This window comes from Panthera leo, chromosome A1 (assembly GCF_018350215.1).
Source record: "Panthera leo isolate Ple1 chromosome A1, P.leo_Ple1_pat1.1, whole genome shotgun sequence".
NCBI classification, from domain to species: Eukaryota; Metazoa; Chordata; class Mammalia; order Carnivora; family Felidae; genus Panthera; species Panthera leo.
Genome location: NC_056679.1, coordinates 72,929,505 through 72,953,076, shown reverse-complemented (window position 1 = coordinate 72,953,076; position 23,572 = coordinate 72,929,505). Strand labels below are relative to the sequence as shown.

At 40.6% G+C, this 23,572-nt stretch overlaps 1 protein-coding gene across 6 annotated transcripts in view; it reads right to left on the bottom strand.

The window, feature by feature from the left end:
• TPP2 (tripeptidyl peptidase 2) overlaps positions 1 to 23,572 on the bottom strand; it is a 67,742-nt gene that overhangs the window by 17,262 nt on the left and 26,908 nt on the right. For 3 of the 6 annotated variants that reach the window (XM_042930046.1, XM_042930042.1, XM_042930044.1), the window contains exons 8-24: positions 23,305 to 23,381; positions 21,205 to 21,332; positions 19,007 to 19,106; positions 15,561 to 15,709; positions 13,681 to 13,796; positions 13,004 to 13,172; positions 12,167 to 12,324; positions 11,808 to 11,884; positions 9,739 to 9,845; positions 7,618 to 7,772; positions 6,391 to 6,507; positions 6,049 to 6,149; positions 5,335 to 5,431; positions 4,177 to 4,314; positions 2,625 to 2,869; positions 2,290 to 2,368; positions 82 to 120 (exon numbers count right to left, since the gene is read on the bottom strand). In XM_042930046.1, the coding sequence (XP_042785980.1) occupies positions 82 to 120; positions 2,290 to 2,368; positions 2,625 to 2,869; positions 4,177 to 4,314; positions 5,335 to 5,431; positions 6,049 to 6,149; positions 6,391 to 6,507; positions 7,618 to 7,772; positions 9,739 to 9,845; positions 11,808 to 11,884; positions 12,167 to 12,324; positions 13,004 to 13,172; positions 13,681 to 13,796; positions 15,561 to 15,709; positions 19,007 to 19,106; positions 21,205 to 21,332; positions 23,305 to 23,381 (2,052 nt within the window). Of the gene's footprint in view, positions 1 to 81; positions 141 to 2,289; positions 2,369 to 2,624; positions 2,870 to 4,176; positions 4,315 to 5,334; positions 5,432 to 6,048; positions 6,150 to 6,390; positions 6,508 to 7,617; positions 7,773 to 9,738; positions 9,846 to 11,807; positions 11,885 to 12,166; positions 12,325 to 13,003; positions 13,173 to 13,680; positions 13,797 to 15,560; positions 15,710 to 19,006; positions 19,107 to 21,204; positions 21,333 to 23,304; positions 23,382 to 23,572 lie in introns of all 6 variants that reach the window. The other 3 variants (XM_042930043.1, XM_042930045.1, XM_042930051.1) reach the window with 2 other exon arrangements.

Genomic DNA, 23,572 nt, shown 5'->3' with positions numbered 1-23,572 from the left:
TACAGTAGTGACAGAAAAAAAGTTTAATTAATACGCAAATAAGGCTTTAAGACATCTTTTTTAAGAACTGACAATCAGTACCTTTTTAAATTTTCCTTGTCGTTTTGCTGCAGACTGCCCCTGGGAGTTAGAACGACATTCTGTAAGAAAACATGCACAGTCTACACAGGATGGAGACACCACCTCGGTCTAATTGTCTTCCGGTTTACGTCTCACCTGCATGTGTCACAGTGCTTAGAAGGGTCAGGTCTACGATCACAAAGGCAGGCTTTTCAAGAAAGCAACACTGCCACTCTCATTTTAATAAAAACGCACTCCAATACGTTACTCCTAAGGGCAAATGTTTTTCAACTCTGTATTCAAAAAATTGAGGACAGCAAAATCCATTAGTTATCAAAACACTCTTGAAAAACATTAAATTTAGTGGACGGTCCAGAGTCTGATTTCAAGGACATCACAATCACACACGCCCAGGCATCCTCATTCAAGGTGACCATGAAAGGCAGAAGTGTAACAGCAGTCACCTTCCCAACTACCACACCGGCGAGCAACGCGACTAGGGAGGTAAGAGTATAAACAATGTGCTACGAGTATATGAACTCTGCACCTTTAGGTTTTTGCTCTCTTTCAGAACCATCGACCCCTCAAGTAATTACCTCGTAAGTAGTAAATACAGTTAATCCCACACTTTGATCATTTAATTTCACAACTGCCTCTGAAAGGATGTAGCCAGGAAGTACTATATCTCTCTGAACTGCTAAAAGTGCATTTTTAGTAACAATGGTTTTCCAAGGAAGCAGATGTCTGAGAAGAGTTATGTGGGTGAGCATCCCAGTCTCCCCATCTGGGGAGCCCCACAGTGGAAGCAGCCCTGCTGTCCAGGAAGCGAGGCCCACAAGAAAAGACTGAGCTAGGACTTCTTAAATCTGCATCTATGAATTCCAATGTCAGTGACTACTGATTCTCTTCAAATGACACTTAAGTGTATACATAAAAAAGTACAGTTGACCCTTGAACGACAGGGGGCTGGGGGCACCAACCCCCCCACCAGTCAAAAACCCTTGTATAACTTCTGACTCCCCCCCAGAACTTAACTACGAACAGCCTCCTGTTGACCGGAAGCTTTAATGATAACAGAAACAAGTAACATATCATTTTGTGTATATTCTTACATTAATGTAAGCTAGAGAAAAGAAAATGTTACTGGGAAAATCATAAGGAAGAGAAAATATGTCTACAGGATTGCACTGTATTTAGTAACAAAACAAAACAAAACAAAACAAAACACCCACAGAGAATTTGACCCGTGCAGTTCAAACCTGTGTTGTTCATGGGTCAACTGCAGTATCCACTGAAATGAGACTCAAGAAATATCAGGGCAAACGAGTTTTTCAAAGCACAAAATTCCTGAATTATGCTTCTGTGACAGTGATAAGTGACCTTTGGTTCAACAGTGGCAAGAAGTTTAAGTACACTTGTTAAGATGCATGAGATCTATTCATTTTGGTAACGGCATTTATAGACTCCAGTGTCAGGTGGTAGGCTACTATAAAAGAACTAATGCTAGGGAGAAAAGCAAAACTGTAAGAATGACAACTTTCACTGGCACTGAGCTAACATGATGACAGAAGGTGACAGACCCATATAGATAATAAATTTGTAATGAAAACAGATGGAAAAGTTAAAACAGGTACCTATCAAATTGTAACATTTATCTCTAAAATGTAACAACCAGAAGCATGTCTTTAATAACATAATTTTGAAACTATAAAGGCAATGCCAAAAGAAGTATCTTGTAATTATTTAGACAATTACGCAAAATTCCAAGAAAGAAAGGTGTGTACTACTGAAAAAAAAAATACTGTTCATTAGAAATAATCATTCTGTTTTCTCAAAGTAACCCTAGAAGATCTGACTTATTTCTAGATCCACAATATTATGTCGGTTAAGATCATATAAAATGTTCTAATTTTAAACGTCCCATTCACTTAAGCCAAGTTTAACCTACATGAGTCACAGGAAATTCAAGTGTATTAGCCATGCAACGTAGGGTCAGTTCTGAACCCGAGTACTTAGGCTTAGGAAAAAGAATACGAAGTATTTTAAAATATAATCAAGTATTAATTGACTTTTCCAGTAATTTGGGAAAAAAACTACCAATTCCCCCCCCCCCTCCCCAAGGAGATCTTCTCTTTTACCCATTCTAAAGTGTGGGATTAATTCCCATCTTTCAAAGAAATGGAAATTTTGGAATAGGTAATTTCAGTATTAAAAAAAATGGATACTTACAGCTTTCTTTCCAAGTTCAGTCTTTGATAACGTTAAGGATCCTGCAAGGTAGCATCCAGGTCCTGCCCCTTTAGGTATTCTAATACAAAAGTTTAAAAGAGAAAAAAAAGGAACTAAAGAAAAAGTCTCACAAAGATAATCGGAGTAAACCATCAAAACAACTGTAATCTGAAATAATTCCCGTAGCTCAGATTTCAAAAATCAAAGGGAGAAATCATCTTAGTCCAAAACAGTATGCGACAATATACCGTAAATTTAGCCCAATGTAATGAACTCACATAAAAGCAGTACAGTATTTAGGATAGACATTAACTGTAAGCAACGCTGCCACTTACTTGTCATCGGGTAAGGAAGTAACAAAGAATGGTTGATTATATTTGGGTGGTAATGTCAAATTACTTGATTTCTTCTTTCCTAGAAGTGCAAGGCTATGATTTTCATGAATATCTAAGCTCAAGGTATTAGACAACCTATGAGAAACAATAAATGGAAGATCTTTAAGACGTTCCAAATCACTGATCTGCTCATGACGGATCTGTAGTCGAATTGTATAATCTCCTTTTTCCAGTTTCAAAGAATACTAAAAAAAGACAAAGAACATTGGGAAAAGTACGGGTTAGCCAAGTAAATGGAACTCAGAGTAAGAGAATAAGCAGGAACAATCAGCACACACAGAGCATGCACACACCTGCCTGCACACCAGGGCTGAGAGCACCATGTGAACCGTCCACGGCCACGTGCAGACTAAAGGGTAAGGGAGCTGCGGGCGGGAATGCCTCCCAAGCCCTCACTTTGCCACGACAACAGGCTATGCCCATTCTCTCAGCTACACCAGTGTCTGCTCAAGGCTGATGAGAGCCATGATTTTCTAGTTTGTGAGTCTTTAGAACATGGATAAAATGCCACCAAACCTAGCAAAACTGAGGTGCCGTATGATATCTAAGACCAATAACGTGCACGTGTGTGCGTATACAGCGGGTCGTCTTTATCTTACAGCCAGAACGCTGCGCCTCTTTATCCCAAACAGGGAGAACAGGGAGCCAGCAGAGATCAAGGAGTACGTTTCACCCAGTCAGCCTGTTCAGGAGCGTGGAACGCCATATCCTGCATCAGCACTTTCTCTCGAGGAGATTGTAAACAATAAAGTAATGGCACCGTGTAACCCAGTCTGCACTGAGGAGGCGGGGGGGCTGGGATTGCTTTGAGAAAAAGGAAATCATTTCCTGACTAGTGAACTGAAAAAAACCTGCACAAATTATTTTCATTATCTGGCATAAGATTATAGATGTTACAGGAAATACCTCATTTCTTGGTAATGATATTTTAATCGGATGAAATTTCTACAAACTGTTTGAATAAAAGATATTTTCCCCTTGAGACAATCGTACCAAGCACAGTGCTTGGCATACAGTAAGTGCTGAGTAAACAGCCATGTCAGGAAGAAATGAACGTCAAAGTTCTAGTAAACTGAAGACACTGCTGTAGTGCTTTTCACCAAGTTCAGACCTGGGATCATTTCAAGATGTTCATATGACCTTAGATGATCCGCTTTCAGCCTTCAGATGGGTGGAAACAGTGGGAAGGAAGGAGAAATACTTAAAATAAAAAGCTACGCTGGCCAGCGTCTGCAGGCATCACCCATGCCCTCCTCTAGCCCAAAACTTGAATCAGCTGACTTTACATGGCTGAGAGGTTGTCACAGTCTATTTTATACAAGACAACTAACTGAGCCTCGACTGGTATGTCAAAGAAGTAAATACAAAACTATATGATTAAAAAAAAAAAAACAAAACAGAAAAACAAAAATTACCAGACACAAGAAATCAGAGATTCATTATCTCAGGAAACAGCCTCTGTTAATTCTAAAAATCACTACTGATTTCATACCTGATGTGGATAGGCATCTCCCGAACCCATTTGTCTTTTGTTCTGGTCAAATATAATCCACAGTTGGCTGTCAAATTCTGATTCATACAATAGTTCACAAAGTAGTGGGCAGCTTGGAGTTACTTCCCCACTTTTGGGCTACAAAAAAAATACGAATGATTACTTGACATGATTTACATGATTTCTGATGTAGATCTGCAAAACTGTTATTGATGAGATTTTTACATTAAAAGTATTAAAAACAGGGCGCCTGGGTGGCTCAGTCGGTTAAGCGTCCGACTTCGGCTCAGGTCATGATTTCAGTCTCTGAGCTCGAGCCCTGCGTTGGGCTCTGTGCTGACAGCTCGGAGCCTGGAGCCTGCTTCGGATTCTGTGTCTCCCTCTCTCTCTGCCCCTCTTCTGTGCTCTCTCAAAAATAAATAGACAATAAAAAAAAAAGTATTAAAAACATTTCCTTTTGGTAACCGATTTTTAAAATGCAGAACATCCAATATTTTGGCAGTAATAGAAAATATTTCTCCTTTACGAGCTTTTAAAAATACAAACCCAGCCATTTGTATGCATTAATGAATACAATATGTATCCTTCAGGACCTCTAATTACTTGATAAAACTGAAATTTGACAATTCACCGAAATCAATCATCTCCTAAACACTAAAACCAAATTCATATTATGTTCCAATAAGCATTCTGCTGAAATCTTACTGGTCCTACATAAATTCTCAGATCCCACATTTACACTAGTTTCAACTACCTTTTACTAGTCATTCAACCCAAGAGTTATTCCGACTTCTCATGGTTTTAATGTATGCTTCAGAGAAAGCAGTCAGGCCATCTGCCATAATCAGAAGGCATCTGGCATTGATGAGACGTCTAACCACTGAACAGTTATCAGTGATTACAAACACTAAGGTTCAAAGGCAAAATTACCAGTAAATTAGAGTTTATGACTTCAGACCCAAATGGGACTTAGATCGTTACAAATCATTACTTTCCAAAGAATAATTCCAAATTAACCACAGTTAATTACTTGACTCTTTCATACACACACGCACACACACACACTCAATCCCTTGTCCTTCCATTTTTTACTTTATGATTCATGAACAAAACCCAGAAGTTCATTTTAAGGTTATACTTCATTATATAAACACTTACTTGATGAAAGTTATAGGTCAGGATCATCTCATAAAGCTGACGATTATTTGGCAAAACATCTCTTGATCCTAAAGGTTTTGTTTTTGCACTCAGTGGTCTGTAATTAGACAAATGGGTAACTGATTTAAGAGTTCATTTACTGAGACCAATGAAACTATAATCAACAAAATCTATGGCGTGTCACAATAAGTGACAATGAACATTCCTAAACTCTGTATATTTTATTATATTTTCAGTATATTTTATAGTATTTTAATATAGTATTCACGTAGAGAATTCTCTACTGACTGAACCACAGCAATACATAGTTTAAATCTTGTGAGGTTACAAAAACATTTTCAAATGTCAACACATAGTCAACACGTAACCAGATCCCAATATTGGGGCAACTGCTAACACTGTCGAAGTGGAGACAGGTTTTGACTCGCACCCTCCTGTCCAAACTGCAGATGGCAACGCACACATCACAGGCTGGGTCCTGTAGGGGCCACACCCAGAGCTTTACTTCCATGTTATTTAAGGCTGGAAGCTACTGCTGGGGCTGCCTCCTTGAGGGCTGCCAGGATTCCTAGGCTGGAAAGTCAGAAAGTGCATTTGTATTTCCAGCACTCAGATGATTTAAGAAGATGACTCCTTTCAAAGAGTGTAAGAGATGTCCCCACTCCCCACCACACCGATGCTCAACATCTGTAGCCCTAAAACATTTAAAGATACCGCAGTGTCTGGACCCAGCTCTTCAAGGTTATGCAGGGAGCCAGATCTTCATACTTCAAGGAGGACTGAACATCAAAACGATTGATTCCTTCCGACGCATGCTACAAAGGATATTTATCAAGTTAGATTCTCAAACTTTGTTGATAATAAACCATATTTTTAAACATTTGGACCTAAAATAGACATGTCTAACGCAAAGTTTGTAAACACCTATGAATAAAGACTACCGTTATTTCCAGAACCATAGGTAATCTGCGCGTTAACATTTAAATCCAACCAGTGAGATTATTTTTCCCTAACGCAAATAAGTGACGTTAAAAATGATGGAAACATGGAACTTACAATGTTTAACTGAGGAGCAGTACACACTATTCCATGGAAGGAAATGGTGTAATCGATATTGACATCACTAAGACTTGCCCACCAACGAGCAATGCAAAACTCAATTGCTTTCCCACCCTGTGAAGAAAGATGAAAATCAGAGATGTGTAATTCCCTTCTCTCACTTTCCTTCAAAGTACACAATATAACTAGTAGGTGTTTTAAAGCAATTCTGGCTTTCAAACTTTTCCTATTTGTACAGCTACGTGTGGAGTTAGAAAATTATGGTTGCAGAGATAGAGTACAGGCATTTAAATACACAGTTATTTACTCAGAATCCTACAGTGCTTGTCATAAAAGATCTGAGGCAGCTTTTCAGAGTACATGAAATAAAACAGTGATGAAAACAAACTGGAATAAAAACTTAGGGCCAAAGGAAAAGTTATAAGAACAATGATAAGAGGGGTATTTCAGCTTTGCAAGGCCTATTCAATACCCACAGTTGAGTTGCAGGCTCAGAGCTGCCTGGCAATCAAAGCAAAATGAAACTACGGTCATTTACATCTTTCTCTTAGAAAAATTAAAAGCAAAAACTATTTGAAGCACTGAGTTTTAAATTAGGTTTTCTAGTACTCGGTGCGTCAGAAAGTTTAAAGATGGGTCACAGGACACTAACACATACAAGAAAAAGTAATCAAAAACATAAGATCCGGGAAAGATGATACAACTGAAAACACTATGGAAGCAGATCTGAGAAAGAACGCCGGCTCTTGCAGAGGACAAACGACACCACGCAGGAGGGGCCCTGCCACGCGGCAGCCCTGCGGGTGGGAAGCGGCAACAGCTTCACCTCTACAGCAAAACAGCCTCAGGGATTCTTAACTACGGGGCATTAATAATGCAACAAGTAGAAAACATGAAGAAAAACGTAAATGAGGAAATAATCTGTGTGACGAGGAAAACAATCCACTTCGGGGTCCATGTCGCAAGGCATCAGAACCTAGCAGACCAGCACTTTTCTTCACTAAGTTATCGAAGAGTTCAAACAATATTTACCTCCTGCTTGGTCTCCACTAACCCACCAAGACTACCCACCTTCCTACTTTACTTATTCAGCATCAATAAAATATGCAGTCCCAATATGCTCTATACAAACTATAAAACCAAATTCAAATACTTAGGTTTGGCCCATACCAAAAATAAAAAAAGACATCATTTTAGGATTTCAAATTATTAATTGAAACTTACTAAGACAGGAAAAGCTTCAGTCAGTGTCCCTTTTTCCGGAAGGGAACAGAACTTATAGAATTCATGACTTCGATACGCCCTCTGCTTCACCAGCTGCACTGCGTGGAGAACAAACTTGGCCGACACCTCAGAAGAGCACGAACACACAGTCACCTCTAGAGTCAGATGGGGGGAAGCAAAGCTTTAAACTGATCGGAGTTAAAAAAAGACATACAAGTATTTTAATAATGCCAACTTTTTAGAAAACGACATATTGCCAATAAAATAATATGCTCAAAGGAAATGCGCGGATTTTCTCAAAAACAAAGAATCAACAGAATGAATAAAGATAAAAGGGTAGAAGACTCGACTACGGAAAAGAAACAGAACAGCATTAAAATGAGCCGCCGCCACGCCGCAAACTCCAAACACCGCGGAACAGCAAACTGTCCACAGATGGACACGATTACACAAAACCCTGCTCCCCTCTGTTGCTATGAGGAAACTTGCTTTAGCTGAGGACCAATCAATTCCTGATAAAGGATTTTAATTTTGGAAACCTCTACTTGTTACCATGCCTATTAGTATCTATTAAATAGGATCTATTAGTATCTATTAAATTAGTATCTATTAGATACCATGCCATTAGTATCTATTTCTTCAACTTCACTGACAACTTTTCCTAGTCTCTCCCTCCCGTCTGCTTCTAGAAAGTATGACTGTCAGAACTGCATGTGCTTAGCTTTATTCTGAGGCCGAGCTGGAGGCAAAGCCACAATCCCTGTGAGGCAGAATCAGCATCTTACCTAATGAACACCCACTCTAATACAGGGAACTTAGAGCAAGGTTTAGCCTCTGGTTCCCAAGGTCAAGTGGGCACAGAGCTCTGTGAACCTAATCAATTGCTAAGAATACAAAACCTAGTGTTAGGATAGTATTTCTAATTACTTGAAATAGGAATCATCTGTTGCACATTTCTGGGTTTTGTTGTTTTTTTGCCCCCCCCCCCCCACCTCCCACCCCATTTTACTGAGATGCAGTGTATTTGTTATTGACAAATGACATTGTGTGTAAGTTTAGGGTGTACACTGTGGGGATTTGATATATACACATGTATTGTAAAATGGCTATCACAATAAGGCTAGTTAACACATCCATCACTTCACACACTTACCAATTTGTTTTGTGGTTGTGAAAATATTTCAAACCTGACTTTTAGCAAATTTCAAATACATAATAAAGAACAGTTCACCACAGTTACTGTGCTAGACATTAGATTCCTTGAACTTATTCACCTTGTAAGTGAAAGTCTGTACCCTTGACCGCCATCTTCCCGTTTCCTTGCCCTCCCCCAGCACACTGCTGATCTAAGACTGCTATATGCTCTGAGCTACTTCCATTCTGGATCATCCAATAAATTCCTATAAAAATAACCCTGTTTTCAATAGCAACCTGAACAAATCATAATTAGAGCATTATAATTACTGGCATTAACCGTTAAAAAGATATCAGATTCAATACTAATCAACCATAGATTTTCCTTTAGTATTATTAGCATACATTTTATCAGAGTTCAGTATTAGACAATTCCATGGGCCCTATATGGGCGGTAGCCCAGAGTTCTCAACAATACAGCTCTGACTCTAATCATTAATTGACAAAGTATTATTCTAAACTAAGTTAAAAAGGGGCACCTGGGTGGCTCAGTCAGTTGAGCGTCTGACTTCGGCTCAGGTCATGATCCCACAGTTCGTGGGTTCAAGCCCCGCGCTGGGCTCTGTGCTGACAGCTCAGAACCTGGAGACTCCTTCCGATTGTGTCTCTCTCTCTCTCTCTGCCCCTCCCCTGCTCATGCTCTGTCCCTCTCTGTCTCTTAAAAGAATAAAAAATGTTAAACTAAGCTAAAAATTTGAATATTAAAACATCTTAAAATAGCCTAGATGATTTGATGTATGAATCAATGCAAAATAGTACAAGATCTTATTAATGTTTTAAATCTAACAGCAAATCTAGAGTGTCAGAGGTAGTACTGTCAGGAGAAAGGCCCATACTAGAGATACACAAACTTTCTGTGGTCCAATCCCAGCGAGGATAGAACGTACATAAAGGTAAGTGGTCAGGACGGACTCAAATGTTACTTACCAGCCCATGTTGCACCCTCAGGAACCTCAATAAAATGCCTTCGAATTTGACCAGGTTTAAAATGTATATCTGTCAAGGCTAGATCATAATGTGATGATTCGTTTACTCTGAAAATAAAAATAAACAGCTAAATGTGACACTGTCACAAAAATGTCTTTATATTATAAGCCCACCGGTACTCTAGATTTTAACATTAGAAATAAACACAGCTCATTGGAAATAAACACAGGGATTTAAAAGCTGGTTACAAAACAGTTCGCACAGTATTCTCATTTTTGCAACATGTTAGTAGTGATAAGCTCTGGATAGCCCAGGATAGTGATTTTTCTCCTATTTACTTGTCTGCTACAATCTGTCTGGAAGACACACATACATGGATCCTTCATTCACAGGATTTCCCAATTACTAGAATCTAAACTATCATGAGTTCTAAATATTAAAATCAAACGTAATGTTTTGTGTCACTGATACGGTCTTTTTTTTTTTTTAAGTTTATTTATTTTTGAAAGAGTGTGTGAGTGAGGGAGGGGCAGAGAGAGGGAAAAAGAATCCCAAGCAGGTTCTGGGCTGTCAGTGCAGAGCCTGATGAAGGGTTAGATCTCACAAACCATGAGATCATGACCTGAGTGGAAATCAAGAGTCGGACGCTTAACTGACTAAGCCACTCAGGTGCCCCGTCACCGATACCGTGTTATAGCTCTGAGACTGGTATTAAACCTCTTTATATAGCTTCAAAATACGCCATGCTATAATGGCACAGTAAAGAAGAAAAGTACTTTCACAGCATTTTTGTAAGAAATCAATGACACAAAAAGTCAAATATGTAATTACCCACTATGGAAACCTAAAGAGTATGCTAAGGATAAATTGCAGTCAGTGTGACAAACATTTAATGAGTGCCTACTATACCTATGGGGTCCTGTTGTTAGAAGCTTCAAATACGACACTGAATAAAATATTTTCCTTTGCCCTAGTCGGTCTGGAGGAGACAGAAAAACCACCAAAAACACTTAACATAATATGCTTGGGATAGATAGGAAGTGTTAGCAGTAAAGAAAGAAAAGGTACTTGGTTCGTGGAAAAGCTTCCTGAAGGAGATGATATCTCAGCAAATTCCTGAATCTTCTATATTATTTTGTCTAACTTCCTACTGGACTTCCAGGGAAAATCTGAGAATTTAAGTGTTCTGTAATTTCTCCATGTGTATGTCACTTTTTATCTCCAGAATCTCATCCTAGGTTTCTTACAGGCTGAGACCTAGGGCATATTTAATATTTACCAGTGTAACTAACTCAGTAGAAACCATTAACTGAGAACTTCCCATTGTTTCCAGAATTCCCATCTCAATCTCATACTTCATCTACTAAACAATCTGTTTTGTTCCGAATATACTATGTAATGGGCTCCACACAGGAACTTGTAGGATACAGTCCCTGTGTCTTCAGCGGGCTCACAGTCCAACGGGGTAAACTAACATTGACCATAATGGCTAAAGTCTGTACCGCAGGCAAGTAAAAAGTGCCATGAGGCAGCCAGAAGGGACTGCCTTCGACTAGGGATGACCAGGAACATGCCAGTCTGAGGAAACCTGGGCGCCGGCAGCAGTGAGTGGAAACGTGCAGCTGGGTGGATGGGGTGATAGGAAATGCTGGTTTTGAAGGATCACTGTTTGCTGTTTTAAAGAGCATGATCCTTGGGAATGCCACCAATGTATCTTAAACAGGAAGCAGTATGATCAGATCAGAGTTCCTCGGTTCTGGGGTGAAAGACAAGATGGGAAGGGAAGAGTCTGGAAACAGTAGGTGAAGGGACGAAACAATACCATCAAATACCGCAGACGGATCAGACCGGGCACAGTGCTGGGGCAGGGCACGTGAGACGTCCCCAGGTATTCTCATAGTCAACAAGCGATACAAAGACTATGTGCCACCCTGAACTTCGAGCAAGAAGCAGAACTAAAGCCCAGTTACCTGATTCTGGTCTATCAATCCTTTAAAAGTTCACACTATTTCCATAAATAGCCATGAAAAAGTTCCATGTAACAGTAGCTGCTGTAACTCGTTACTTACTTGGCCGCGACCACTGCAGTGATTGGAACTCGGAACAGAGGACCTGCGTTAGGGGAGGCTATGTCATAGCCACACACCTAGAAGAAAAGAGGAAGTTTCAGTATCCATAAACCTTTACAAGAGAAAAAAAGGTAAAATCTATTCACAGAGTAGAGTAATCTAATATTAAAATTTAAAAGCCTTAAGCACGAGCGGACACCATTTTTCTGATGTCGGGTCACATTATTAATGGCAAAATAACAAATGCATGCATACCCACCCTTAACTAATTCAGACCAATGGGAACACAGACTGCCACATAAGGTACTTTTACACATTTTAAAGAGTATTTAGAAAGTAAAATGGAGATGCACCAATACCTCTGTATAATGCAATCCTTCTCTTAAGCCCCTGGGATCCACACGTATGTTTATGTGTCTACACTGATTCATGAGTTCCAAATGGCTGGGACACTGAACCCAAGATGAATTTGAAGTTAAAGCTAAATGAAGCTGAAGGGATATTTTTTCAGAGTTTTCTAGCATTAAAAAGACCAAAAATTAAAGATTAGTACTTTTTTCCTTTTCTTCCATTTTCAAAAGTTCTACCTTTTCTTAAAACCTAACAAATGAGTTTAATCAATTGTAAAAACGCACTAGGACATGGGCTTCTAAAACACAGCTTAAATAACAGCCACAGGACCTTCCTAGGCTGTAGTGCACCTGTGATCTGTTCACGTTTTACCTGCGTGGCCACAGCCTCACAACAGGGTGTTTTCATGACTATGTGCCATCTGACCCAAAGGAAGATCCCAAGGATACAGTGATGACCATTCTGTTCCTACCTCCAAGAGCTGTGGTTCTTGCTGGCTGCTTCTGCCACCCACTCTCTGACCGAACCTCTCTGTCTTACACCCAAGCAAAGTGGCAAAGAAAAGGAACCTGATGCTTTATTATCCACAATTTAATAAAACCCTGGGTCACTGAAGGCCTAGGCTACTGTTTCCCTCCGCAGTCACCAGACTCACTGAATTGCCATGATATCAGGACCCTACCTGCGATCGCATCTCCCTAAACTATGTAAGATTTAAGATAATAATATTGGCAATTCATGTTTTCTCTTTAGAACGTTAACCCAAATGGCCTTTCTCTCGTACGATACTATTCATTCAAACCACAAATGTGAGCACCTCAGCTTACTGTCCCTTTATTACTTACCGGTATTTTCCGGAAATACAGGTTCAATGCCAACGCCATGATCTGAAGGTGCGGCCACCTGAACGGGATCTCGGAGGTAGATGCCTCGATTATTTCCAACAGTAACAGTGAAACCTAATTTATTAGCAAATGACGTATTCTGAATGAGGTAGTCATAGGCTTTATCAACCTAATTAAAAAAAAAAAAGTAAAATATCAATGGTTGGGTCAAGAAAATATTAACAAATCACCAACTTGATTTCGGTTGTAGCAAAGTACAGGCGAAAAGTTAGTCTGTACATTTGCCTAAGAGGACAAGTCTACCTTTTCAGACAAAACACCAGTTCAACCACCCCCACAACCCCACTCCACTCTCTGGACTCACATCACTATTCCCAAGTGACCAAAGTTAGGGACTCCTCCATACGCCGTTATAGTGACAGCTTCTGCCCTCGAGCTCTTCGCTTTGAATTTCTACCCTGTGTGTCCTACATCTACTGTATTTCTCTTACTGCAACAAATCCGTCTTAGCTACAAAATCTGCTTCATGCCCTGTTTGCTTACCAGTTCGGAAACTATTACGATCACGTAACGTAGAATTAGATCAACTCAATCACTGTTATTACATCAAATATTATCCAGTAGTAGCTAAGACTGCATCTTGATTAGCAATCCATTTTTCACACACACAACACTACCTGAATAATACCATGTCCTTGGGCAAATACTTCTATATTGTCAGCCTTCACGGCAGTGTTTTCTAGAGCCCTTCTGACTGAATGAACCGTGTAGTTAACATTATTAGCTTTCAAACCTGAAATGACAAAGCAAAAGCAAGAAAAGGAGTATTAGAGAGTCTGCTACTTGAAATCTCTTTCCCTCACCAGCAGCAATAACACACACATTTCCCGGCTTTAACGTGCCCATTTCTTAATCTTTTTTAAAAACCTGAACTACAACAGTCTGACTCAAGCTGCTGGCATCATGCACAGATGTCATTCAACAAAAATCACTTGATGCCCATTATGCTGTGGCATTAGTGCCCTCTCTGCAGAGGAGATGCCAAAGGCATTCAGGTGACACTTTCATTAAAACACTGCTGGTCCAATGCTCGCCAGCAGTACCAACACTCACCAGCCTCCCTGCGTGTTACAAACGCCAAGGGAGCTTAAAACAAACAAGCGAGAAAAGATGCTGAGGCCTCACTACAGCTCAATTACTTCAGCATCTTTGAGACTGGATCCCAGGCACTGATACTAACAGCCTCCCAGGTGATGCCAGGAGTAGCCAGCTGGGAAGGACTGTTCTGTGAGAAGGACACGGAGGTCACCAATTTGTCAGCTTTGTGTTGAAGATTGTTGTTAGAGATAAAAGGTGAGTAATATAGCATTCCTTTTTTTTCCCCCCCTAATGTGTATTTATTTTGCAGAGAGAGAGAGAGAGAGAGAGAGAGAGAGAGAGAGAGAGAGAGAGAGATACAGACAGAGCATGAGCAGCGGAGAGGCAGAAACAGAAAGATAACAGAATCTGAAGCAGGCTCCAGGCTCCAAGCTGTCAGCACAGAGCCGGACACAGGACTCGCACTCACAAACTGCAAGATCATGACCTGAGCCGGAGTTGGACGCTTAACCAAGCCACCCAGGCACCCCAAGTAATATAGCATTCCTGCCCACCGCAGAGCTCATCAAACATGTGTGCGCTTATCATACTGCAGGAGATGAGAACGTGGAAAGATGCTGCTGTCAGAGCAAATCAAAAAAGTGGCCAATTTTGTCAGTGAGAATCCAAAAGAAGGTGAAGCTCTATCAGGCGAAGGAAGATGTGAGTTGAATCTTATCAGAACGCACAAGAGTCTGCAAGGCCAAACCATGGCACAAAGGAGTTCTGGGCAGAGAGAATAATACGTGCAAGGACCGGAAGTATGGAGCAAACTTAAATACCTGATGTGGTTGAAAGGGGCTAGAAATGAGGGCAGAGTGTCCTTGGACTTCATGAGAGGAGCACTCCTGAGGTGGAATCTTTGCAACAACCCGGTGACCATAACTGAGTCCCAGTCAATGCCAATGCCACCCAATTAATCCTGTGAGCCTCTGACCACCACCCCAGGAACTCCTATCACCCTTCCCACTTTACTTCTTTCCATAGCAATATTCATTACCTTTCAACACATAAGATAAACTACTGGTAATTCTGTTTATAGTCTATCTCCCACAGCTGTAATATAAACTCCACAGGGGCAAGTACTTTTGAGCCATAATAATGCTCAATAGTCATTAACAGCCAATAAATATATTTGTTGAATGAACAAATGCACATTTAAATAATTATAATCACATAATTTTTCTCCACCTTAAACTTTACTTTGGGCCAGAGCATTACCAATTCTACACAATTTCTCACCACGAGAACTTCAGAAAACACAAACATCTGTCTGCAAAAAGGTAAATTTATTCAATTATTTTTTATGGCTAATACCTGACTTCATATTATGCTATAGACTTAAGATTCACCATCACTTTACTGGAATTTAGAAACAGTACCAAGTCAGACCAAGCAGAGCACTAAGCAATGTCCTTACCAGAAAGTATCAAGGCGATGCCTCCACACGCATTAGGAGAAGACATGGATGTCCCATTCATTAGCTGAGTTCCTCTCAATGTCCAGTTAGGGACAGAAGCAATGGCTCCTCCTGGTGCACTGATACTCACTCCTAGGGCCCCATCGGCACTGAATGAAAAGCCATTAAAGTTTGCTTATGATGGTTGAGGACTCGATAAACATGGGCATTCATAAAAATGCCAGTGGTCAAATAGAGTACAATACCATGGATAATTTGTAGTATCAGAATCAATCGGAAAAAAAATAACCAGCACAGCTATTTCTCCATTGTATAGCAATTATTTTCCCTATAAATGAACAAAATCTGTGTGTGTCCATGTGTATCTGGGGTTATGTGTAAAAGATATCAGGTATATTTACAGAGGGAAAATAAACGTCATTGCTCAGATTCCTTAATGAATGTATTTTATTGTCTGCAATAAGTGGAAGCTTTGCCTTTGTCTAAAATTTAATACATCATTGTCCAAAAGAATTATGTGGGACACATGGGGCATTTAAAACTTTCCAAAAGCCCCACTTAAAAAAAGCTAATGTGGGGCGCCTGGGTGGCTCAGTTGGTTGAGCGTCTGATTTCAGCTCAGGTCACGATCTCACAGTTCAGAAGTTCGAACCCTGTGTCGGGCTCTGTGCTGACAGCTCAGAGCCTGCTTTGGATTCTGTGTCTCCCTCTCTCTTTGCTCTTCCCCCACTCACATCTGTCTCTTGAAAATAAACAAACATTAAAAAAATTTTTTTAAAAAGCTAACAACTGGTGAAATTCCTTTTAATAATGTATTTTATTTAAACCAATGTATCCAAAATATAATTTCAGTATGTAATTGGTAGAAAAAAATGAGTTAATTTACATTCTTTTTTGCACTAAGTCTTGAATAGCTGACACACACCCTTCCAGCACATCTCAATTCAGACTAACCTCGTGGGACTCGTGGCTGTCACCCTGGACAGCTCAAGTCAACACAGCCGCCTTGTTTAGGGCTTTGACTGCACAAGATCTAATGAGATAAAAAATCCACAGAGCTCATCGCACAGTCGGCAAACACAAGCTTTGCCCTGTGCCCCAAGCAAAGGAATAACATGACACACTACTGTGTCCTCCCTGGAAGAGTGGCCATAAATTCCCCATAAATTGTTGGCCTCTCCCTCCTACCACCCTTCCTCCCACTGACTGAACTATTTTTATTCCTGGCTAGGAATACTAGTGCAATTTGGTTTCAAATTTATACAGAGCTGAAAGCAATGCAAATAAGATCCTCCTCCTGAAATAGGCCGGTGCCCGCCCCCCCTTTAGTGAATACCTTAAAACAAGCACCGCCAGGTAAATAAATACCTGTTGACCTGGAAAGATTTTCATATGGTATTACTGAGTGACAGAGGTTATGGGGGTGCCTGAATCATGTGATCTCGCATTTATGTACAGGATGAGAGTAACTAAAAGAATGTCCTTGAAAATGTCCCCATGTGATCTGCACCATCTATATTGTCTATCGATACTCACAACGAGCAAGTGGCATTTCACAACTGGAAAAAAGAACTAGGAAAAGTCATGAATTCTAACTACTTCCTGCTTCTCTGTAGTCATTTCCCACTACTCTGTTAAAGTGGCTAATCATAAAACATTTAATAAGTATTCCAAAAAGGGTTCCATGATATGTAAATACAATTTTCATTAAAAAAATAAAATTTGGGGGCTCCTGGCTGACTTACTGGGTATAGAGCGTGCAACTCAATCTCAGGGCTGTGAGTTCAAGCCTCGTGTTGGGTATGGAGTCTACTTTAAAAACAAACAAATATTTTTTTTTTTAATTAAAAAAAAATTTTTAACATTTGTTAATTTTTGAGAGATGGAGAGAGACAGAGCATGAGTGGGGGAGGGGCAAGAGAGAGGAGATGCAGAATCCAAAGCAGGCTCCAGGCTCTGTACTGTTAGCACATAGCCTGATGCAGGGCTTGAACCCACGGACCGCAAGATCATGACCCAAGCCAAAGTCGGGCACTTAACTGACTGAGCCACCTAGGCGCCCATATAAATATTCTTTATATAAACCTTACATATTCCTTACCAAAAAAAAACTTTACATAAACATTATGTAAGTATCCTTAAAAAGTGATGATGTTCTTCTAAAATACAATAGGCAATACAAATTCAAAACATGCTTATGTAGACGTTGTTTGGTAATGTGTCTTTTAATAAATATGCCGTATTTGGGGCACTGGGGTGGCTCAGTCAGTTAAGCGTCTAACTCTTGATCTCAGCTCAGGTCATGATCTCACAGTTCATGGGATAGAGCTCTGTGGAAGGGCTCTGTGCTGACAGCATAGAGTCTGCTTGGGATTCTTGGTACCCCCCCCCCCCCCCCCCCCCCCCCGCCCCGGCCAACTTGCACACGTGCTCTAAAAATAAACTTAAAAAAATTTGTTAAGAAAAACCAAATGTGCCATACTTGCAAATACCAGGAAGTCAAGTAAATTCTGTATGTCTAACAACCTTTCCTGACAAAGAAGATTTTTCAAATAGTACACAGAATGTGTTTCATTCAGTGATGATGAGTCAATGTTTTAGACTTCATATCGTAATAATTAAATCTAATAGTTAAACCATGTATTTGAAGTACGATTCCATGTTCATAGCACAGTAAAAACATGAAACAAATTCTTTCAATTCCTAGAATAACTGGGTTTGTGAACCAGTATCTCCCTAATCCAAGTTTCCCCCATAATTGACTAACTCATTTTCTTAAAATAATTCTTTAATTATTCTATAGTTCTATGGGCAAATAAGACTAACAACAAAGTCTGGTTTAAACATTTTCTAATACTTGGTGTGTTATACTGACTATAAGATAAAACGTTTCGAAATCACCTTTAGAAGAGAATTAGTAAATTTAATAATACTTTTATTAACTGAATGTAAAACACATAAACCTTAGCCAACTGTATCCCTAGTTGCTCTTGTGCAGTGATGTAGCGTTTAGGCCAGTTAGGTAGGCTGATGTGATGGCACAGGCAAAGCTTGCTGATCCCCATGGAGACCTACAGCCCGACTGCTTTCAATGACCGTTACACTCAACCATTGAAATAAGCTTATTTTTTAAGAAGAAATTATTGAGAAAAGACTACGAAGATTCCTGAACTCAGACGATTTGAATCTAGCATTACGACATTTGACCAGGTTCCAACCAATTTTTCTAATCTTACACTCAGAATAGGTATGTCATACAGCTAACAATGAAATGATTATAATTTGTTCCTTGAATGATGTTTCCCTGAAATGAGACTGTTTATCAAAATGATAATCTTGAAAAAGTAAAAACCCAGAGAACTGGTAAAGTTATCAAAACTCTGTTCCTCCCCACCATGTAGTTCAACAAAATATGTGTAACAGACCGTGTACCACTCTCAACCCACCTGGGGCCTCTAGAAGACCACGTGTACTGGTTGGCCGGTAATTTCTCTCTCAGGGAATACTCAGCAACCATCATGTCGGGAGAAACATAAGCACCAACACCTACGGGATGAATTTCATCGTTAACAAAAGGACACAAAATTAGATGTTCATTCCAAATCCACTGTTCACTCGCTTATGTGTTCACTTGCTTCGTTCCAAATCACTGTTACTCACTTGGGTAAATCCCTTAGTCACCCTGTACCTAGTGCTTGCTCATAAATGGAAAGAAAGAAAATCTGATAAGGAAAGTTTACTATGTACCAGATGTTAAACGAGGTGCTTTGGTTTTGACCATAAAAATATCTACCAGGGTTATTATGTGAATCAAATATAATAATGTACCTAAAACTGTGTGTATGTATAAGATAGAAAGATAAATGTGTTATAAACTATAAAATATAACTTTAGGGAAGTAAGGGAATTAGTTGGTCTTCATTTTTAAATGACCACTGCATCCAATATTCTTACCCATAAAGTTCGCAGTACCCCCTCCCCCGAAACGGCTGTAAAAACAAGCAAACAGCAGAGACATTAACATGCTTCGGTGTTTCAGATAAATGTGTAAAGGCAGACTAGTCACAAAGACTCTAAATTCATAGACCTATAGGGATCAAACTCAGTTTCCTCATTCTAGAAATCTGGAAACAGAGCCTCGAGAGGGCTGAAAAAAATTTACTAAGCTCACAGGGACTGGTGGAGAAAGACTTACAATCCAGGTCCACCAGCTCCTAATTCTTCTTTATAGCAAACACAGACACAGAGTAGAAGACTGGATAAAATAGGTGAGTTAACAGGATTTAGGTTAACAATGCAGACACACAAAACTGTAATCACTTTGTAAAATTTAGTTTACAAATTTCCAGTGAATCTGGGGGTAAGAACATGACAAAATACTGAGTATTGTGGGAGAATAATGTATTTTGATCTGTAGGTACCTTTCAGACCTATTTGGTTTCATTTTATTTAAAATATCTCGAGAACTAAAATACAAAGGACAGATCACTGGTAGGTACTGTTGTCTCAACACAGGATTTAACAGAACTACTGAACCAAGAAGTTTTAAATCACACAAAATAAGCTATACCTTGCTTGAGATTTAGAAGCTACAAATAAAAGCACATCCTATAATTGAAGATCACTATTATTTAAAAAAAATTTTTAAAGGACTAGTTTCTGAACTTTGATGCCCAGATGTTACTATGTATCGATAACATCTACAGTAACTGTATGCCTTTAGTAACAACTATAATATGTATCTATTCAAGCAGTTATTGATGTATACACCAGAAAAATCATTTGGGACCAAACAGTTTCTACTGTCATGCATCCAATTACAAATGCTAAGAGGTATAAGCCTTATAGTGCTCTCAATGTGAAAATAAAGAAAATAATTCCAGGTATCACTTACTACCTATTTGTTCTCTCGGTTCATCCTCCTCATTCATGCCTCACATTAAAAAAAAATAAATAAACAGGGGGAGGGCGTTATGTTCTGTGGGTGTTTTCACACAGGTTGGCAGCTACAGCTAATTTTACCACTTTAATATTATGAGCACAACTCATTTTGATTTCCCTTAATTCTTCTTGTTGACAGGCATTTTTTCCCCTCCAAGGACAGCGAAAAAACAACTGAGTGCATCACATCCGACAGACCAAGTAGCGGGAAGGAAGTCACATTCATGGAATAAATGTGTTTCAACTGCTCTTATTAATAAAGCTCCCTTTCTCAACATCTGACTATTCCTGTATGTCCCACAAGAAATGAAAAGGAGGAAACCACACTAAAATTAGCCGCCATACACCGTAAATAAAAAGTGAAGCAAGCATCTGTGTTTACGTTGTTCACTCAGTCTGGAAAACCCTTCCCTTGCTCATTTCTGCCTACTGAAATCCTCACTGCCACACTTCAGAAAGCCTCACCTAAATTCTCAAATCAGAAGCAACTGCACTTCTGTGAGCCCCGGCTGTGCCTGTACTTTCCATAAGCCACTCACTGCAGTCGCCTTCGAACCAGCAGGTCTGACTACACCTGTGCTTCCTGAGGGCACACACGGGAGGTTCCTGGTGTCTTGCATGCAAAAGAGATGCGATTAACATCACATTCGCTGAGGGGTTTGCTGGCTTGTTCTTAAGTCCAGCTCTGAAACGGGAAACTAACCTATTACACTCGATGTAGTTCCACCGGGACAACCGACGGTAGAAAGGCACGGACCGTTATTTCCAGCACTGGAAACATAAATTATGTTATGCTTCCACACTGCTTCACTGATGACTTCACAAATTCTCCTGAGAGAGAGAGACACAGAGAGAGAGAGAATTCCTTTGGACATAGAAAACTGTCCCACTTTTCAAAAAAATGTCTTAGTATACTGTGAAGATGCTTTCAAATATGGCGTACATAGAAACCAAACTAGAATATGGGTTCCAAGTAGTAGAACTCAAACAGTGGCTACAAGAAGGCGTGCATGAGAATCACTCGGGGACGTTCTCAAACTATACGTGTTTAGCCTTATTCCCACTGTTTATAACACCCCACGCTGTTCGAATGCAGGGCAAGTAACCCGTGGCACACCCAGCCCCAGAACGCCGGAACATGCACGGCCAGTCCAAGTGGTACACCCCAGCTGGGTCTCAGCGTAAGGAAGGAGTTGTGAGACCGCGGTAAACGGGGAAGAGTGCTAGACACGACGGTGAATAGATGGAGGGACAATAAACCCAAAGGACTAAAAGCAAACACTGAAATACAGGCAGGGATTGGATCAGACGGTGGGGCAACAGGCAGCTGGACTCCCACCTCCCCTTAAAATGATCTGGTCAGAAGTGACTCCTCAGGGGATTCCTATGCAGATCTATGAGCAGTGGCAAAGATGAAAGGGAAACGGGCAAGAGGAAGAACTTAAGAGTAAGATTTAAAATAAAGAATCTGGCGAGAACTTGACAGCAAACAAGAAGCAAACTGGTATTAAATAAAAGAAACGAAGTTAGACAGTTGGGGAAATGCAGGAAATGGAAAAAAGGCGTAGGGCCAAGATGCAACAATCACGGGGTACGAGGGGAAGAGTATCAGGGAAAGGTGGCTTTAATAGGATGAAGGTCAAACAAAGGAAGAGAGAAAGAAATACACTTAGGTGAAAACGGTACTGAAGCAAGAGAAGAAGGCAAGATTACATTCAGGAAAGAAATGAGCACGACAGGCTGACTGTTATGACGGTGGGGCGGGGAGGGACATGTCACAAGAAATCTAATACTGGTTATCTGAGAAAATTACGTTGCTTGAGGACAGCAAACCAGGCTCGGTAAAATTTCCCATTTGGTAGGGCTTTATGAAAGAGCTTCAGACACTGGGTGACATGCAGATATGGATGGGCTGGTGATGGGAATGGGGGAGAGATGATGACTAGGCAAGTAAACACTTTAAATAATTTCAAAGTTATTACCCTGGGGGAAAAAAAGCTGAGGTAACAGACCAAGGCTGAGCCACTGGATTTGGCAGCAGGAAGACCTGGGACACACGTCAAAATGTGCTGAGGAGCCTCAGAAGTGGCGAATACACACCATTAACCAAGTTTTGTTGGAGGAGTGAGGGAAAGCAGTGTGAAATGAAGAGATCTGTCTGTTTCAAAGGCAGCAGATTGTAGAGCGTGCCTGCGGAGTGGTATTAATCCAGGAAAGGAGAGGGATGTTACGGGAGTTTTTAAGGAGAGGGGAAATGGGAACCACACAGCAAGTGCTTGAGGGACTTCTGACCCCGGGCACTTCATTTACTACAAGAAGGGAAGGCAGAGGGGCTGGGGTCAGGGTAGGCTGCAGGAAGGACAGGAGTCCCCTCTCAGGGCTTTTATCGTCTCTGGGAAAGGAAGAGGTGAGAACATCAGCCGAGGGAAGAAAGGAAGGGTCGCTGAAGGTCTCTGAGGAGAACAGACGGTGTCAACGGCCATGCAGGCCATGTAAGAGTACATGCAGATGATCAAAGGCGACGCTGAGCGACCGAGATGCACGGTCTACGTTCCGTCAGGTAAGCACACTGTTTGGGAACGCGGAAGTGCAGCAGTGGACGGGTGGGCCGGCGGGTCTCGGCGGCTGGGAGGGAATGACCACATCACACACAGAACGGGGGCCGGGAGCCCACGAGACCCGCCCTTATTACCGAGCCAGGGGAATGCCCGGTTTCACCTGTGGCGTGCCACCCAGGCACAGAAACATCTAATGCTCTTCGTCAGCTCGAGCCTGTGGCTCACGAGCGCCTGAGAACACTCACCCAGAATTTGGCCAGTGAGTAGCTTCTCCATAGCTGTAGTTGACAAGATCACACTTATGATTGATGACTTCTATCATCTATTAAAAAGATGAAGAGTCTAGTTGAGGCAGCAATTTACAGAAAGACTGACCAGTAAAATAAAGGCATGGACTCCCAGTTTCTTAACCAATCATATTCTACTTCCACTTCCATTCTACTTTGAAGTTGAAAAACTTAAAGGGTAGGTGGAGACACAGTATAGTAAGTAGTCAATAAAAACACAACTAGC